This window comes from Brassica oleracea, unplaced genomic scaffold (assembly GCF_000695525.1).
Source record: "Brassica oleracea var. oleracea cultivar TO1000 unplaced genomic scaffold, BOL UnpScaffold01079, whole genome shotgun sequence".
NCBI lineage: Eukaryota > Viridiplantae > Streptophyta > Magnoliopsida > Brassicales > Brassicaceae > Brassica > Brassica oleracea.
This window is the reverse complement of record NW_013617646.1, coordinates 1-4,066: the sequence shown is the minus strand read 5'-3', so window position 1 is coordinate 4,066 and position 4,066 is coordinate 1. Positions and strand designations below refer to the sequence as shown.

The window sequence follows — 4,066 nt, the reverse complement described above, 5'->3', positions numbered from 1 at the left end:
TTTAAAGATTTAACCATTTCAATACTCATTAATTATTTATTAATAATTATTATTTATATTATTTAATATTTATTAAATTAAACCACTAAAATAAAATCAAGTTGAAATAACAAATTATTAAATTGTCAAAACCATAATGCAAGGCTAAATTATCTCAAATCCTTAAAAAATAGTTTCATTTAAAATGAAAAATTAAATCATATAAACTAAGTTTAATAAAATTATAGAAAAAGATTAAAACATACAAAAATAATTTTATTAATACATAGCGGGTTGAAAATATAAATTATTTTATTTAAATTAAAATATTAAAAATAAAATCAGTGTGAAATAAGTTTAACAATGGGTTAAATAAACAAAATCATAATACAGGTCAGAATTATTTTGAGTTTTCAAAAATTAAGTCCTATTTAAAAGATCAAAAATAAGTCATATAAATAAATTTTAGATAAAGTTCAAAAAAATCAAAATATATAATTTTTTAAAATCATAGTTTTCATTACGTAAAATAATTTTTTCAACAAAAAATATACTCGCTCTTCAAAGGGCGGGTCCGAATCTAGTGTTTTATTAAGTTTTTTGCGGTTTCTATACTGCTTGTAAGTTGTAACTATACTTTCTTGTTACCACTATAATATACGTATCGGCAATCGGCTGTACTCGTTTTTTTTTAATCATAGACTGCTTTGTGAATTACAGCTAAAAGTTCGCTTATACAAAAGAAATTACATTCGGTATTCGCTATCTTTTGTCATGTGAAACTACGTTAAAAGCTGTCTACTGTATAAGAGAAATAAAACCAAAAAAACTTTCGTACTACTTTTTCGCTTTAACATCAAGAGATTTTATTTTTACAAAAAAAATCAAGAGATTTTAGTACGTTGATCAGAGCTTTCCAGCGGAAATGATTATCAGAGCCTATGAGTCTATACAAGTAAGCAGCCATTTGTGCACAAGAGATATTTATGTTTACTTATTTAATATCTTGTATTTATAATGATATTAACCATTTTAGATCATTTTAGACTTATAATTTTTATTTACGTATTTTAAAACTTGCATATATTTTTTTTTTACTAGGTCATAGAATGATTAACTTAAAGATTTAAGGAGTATTGGAAAGTTTTAAAATCCATAAGCATAAAATTGCATCAAAAGAAAAGAAAAAATGAACTTTAATCCAGGAAGTACAAATTAGCGGGTTCACAATGGTTTACAACAACGGTCAAACATAGACAGCAGAGTCCCAAGAACTTCAATCCAACAATTTTTACAGTTCGCTGGAAGATGTTCTGAAGTGATCGAGAAAAGATTAAGGCATCTAGCAGTCGTGTTCCAACGCCCGAGAGCGAACCGCCACAAGCAAATTTCTCCAACGGTTTCAAGTAGCGGCTTAGAGACTGCTACATCATTAAAATATGGATGATCTGCATGACTAGATCTTTTAACCATTTTTTCTGGAGCTGTTAATTTCACATTAAAGTACCTTTTCAATGAATTTGTCAATTTTTGAAATAAATATTCATTATCTTGTTTTTTATTTCTTAAATAACCATGTTGAAAACCTTGTAATGTGAGTTTCTAAAGTTTTAGATATGTGTTTATCTATATAATTTCAAGAAACATCTTGCAAAAATCAAACAACTCTAATTATTATTAAATATAGTTTGACAAACAATACCACTTCTTGAATAGTGTATTTGACAAAGGGCATATCTTGAATAGAATATACATAATTTCCCTTTCCCAGTGGATCAAGTTGTCCGGCAATCGAATGTCTGTGTGGTGATGCTTTGGCTAAGTATTATTTGCATGGACATTTCTTATTTCATACTTTTGTCACAAAATTCAGTTAAGTCTCTTAAATCGTGTACAATTCAATTTCTAAAACAATCATGATAAATGAAAAGAAAAAGTTGACTAAAATATTCTCTTAAGTTAATAAACCAATATAGCTATAACATGAAGTAAATTAATCAAAAAAATTATCACACTGATCTATTTTATAATATACCTTATTATTATATTATATATGGTTATCTAAGAAGTTCATCTATTTAGTTCTTAGTTTTGAGCTTAATAATACACTAAATGAGATGTCACAAAGAGACGATCATATTAATTTAATTTTTATCTAACTTTTCAGGGTCAGTTATCTTATTATATAGAGTATTAAACAAATGATGTAAGAAAATATCAAGTTGCCCCCGTTGCAACAATGGTATTGGCGTAAATAACCTTTAAAACATGGGTCTTTTTGTCAAATCAATAGCTTCGGACGCTCTTATATAAATCCCTTTCCTTGATTAATCAAACACCATTAGCTAATCACTCAGCAACTAGTAACTAATCACTTAACACCGTGAGTAAAACCACCTTGAAATGGCGGGCTCCTCCTCCTCATCCACCGCAACGAACTTAATCTCCACCGTCCATCACGACATCATAGAATCTCACATCCTGACGCGTCTCGACGGACCAACCCTAGCCTCCTTCTCCTGCGCCTCCTCACACCTCCACGAGCTCGCTTCAAACGAGCTCCTCTGGTCCAAACTCCGCCGCTCCACGTGGCCTTCCACCGCCGCTTTCTCCGACGATGGTTCCCGCCTTTTCTTCTCCGACGCCTACTCTGTCCTCGACGCTGCCGGTTCAGTTTCCGATCCCCACCGTCCGTTCCCGGAACTGATCTCCGCCGTGGATGTGCACTACAGAGGGAAGCTGATTTTGAGCAGAGTCGTGAAGACGGAGACGACGACGGATCGTGAGCTGGATCAGGAGCTGGCTTTGAGCTGGATCGTGATTGATCCCGTCGGAAAACGAGCGGCGAATCTGTCGAGTCACCGGCCGGTGTCGGTGCGGCGAAACTGGCTGAGCGGTGGAGTGGAGGCGAAATTCGCGACGGTGGTGGGGTCGGTGGAGTGTGTGATCACGGTGGTCACGTGCGGGGAGGAGGAGATGCACGTGAAGGAGGTGAGTCTGAGGGTGGAGAAGATGGAGGGAACGCATTTGAACGGGGAGGATAGTTTGGTCATTTTGAGGAGTGTAATGGAGGGTAAAAGAGGAAATGGGAGCAGGAGAGAGATGGAGTCAAAGAGGAGACACGAGGAGTTTATGGAGAAGAAGAGGGAGGTGAAAGAGAAGAAGGTGAGGGTAAATTTGGTATTTGACATTTTAACTGTTGCTGTCGGTATTTTAGGTTTTGTATCGCTTGTTGGGTTTTATCTTTGGTCTCGGCGGACATTGATGTAATCAATCACGATTCAATAACATCAATTCTCAGAAATGAACCTGGGATTTTGATCCAAACTGAACCAAAAAGGTTTTCATCAAGTGGGTTCAGTTCAGATTTTAACCAAACCTAAATCAAACTATCTAAATTTCAAATTAAAATAACCGAATTTGATCGAATTAATTATAACACCCAGATTTTTTAACTAAAACTTAATCGAAAGCAAAAGCTCTTAGAAAGTTTAGAGACTGAATATTTTTGTGCGTTATTATTAATGATCAAGAGGGTTATTTTATATAAGGATTACAAGATGAATATAAATGAAAAGTATCTAAAACCTAAACTCACTAGGATTAGGAAACCTACTAATACATAATAATGGAAAGATTATATCTATTAGGAAAAGGAAAGAGTTTCCTTTTCTCCAAGCTTTGTGGCCGTCTCTGTCTCTCCTAAGTCGGCTCTATCTCTCCTCTCTCTAGGGCTTCGGTCGTCTCTCCATCTTTTAGGTATTGGGCCGGTCTTGGACCGGGCCTGATTAATGGCAATCCACTCCATGATTTATAACACTCCCCCTTGGATGCCATAACCATACATGATTTGTAGTATGCTTCATGTTGCCTCATTAAAACCTTATCAGGAAAACCCAGTGGAACAAAACCATGATGAAGGAAAAAGAGTACAACACGCACTACTCCCCCTGATGTGAACCTCACTGTAGGTTTCGACATTCTACGCATCTGGTGCGTGATCTTTCCTGTGTAGGAAGGGAGTAATCTGCCAAGTTCAATACTAAGCCATATCTAGACCACTTTGACCTCTTAGGTCGTTTCTCAT

General features: G+C 35.0%; 1 protein-coding gene across 1 annotated transcript; it reads left to right on the top strand.

The window, feature by feature from the left end:
• The first annotated feature begins 2,305 nt into the window (after positions 1–2,305).
• Positions 2,306–3,330, top strand: LOC106320820 (probable F-box protein At1g60180). Its single transcript, XM_013759172.1, has one exon. The coding sequence runs from the start codon at positions 2,383–2,385 to the stop codon at positions 3,247–3,249; it is 867 nt and encodes a 288-aa protein (XP_013614626.1). The 5' UTR covers positions 2,306–2,382; the 3' UTR covers positions 3,250–3,330.
• Positions 3,331–4,066: the final 736 nt, after the last annotated feature.

Bases quoted from the DNA above. Each gene is read 5' to 3' on its own strand.
- LOC106320820 (XM_013759172.1), top strand. From the start codon at position 2,383: ATGGCGGGCTCCTCCTCCTCATCCACCGCAACGAACTTAATCTCCACC.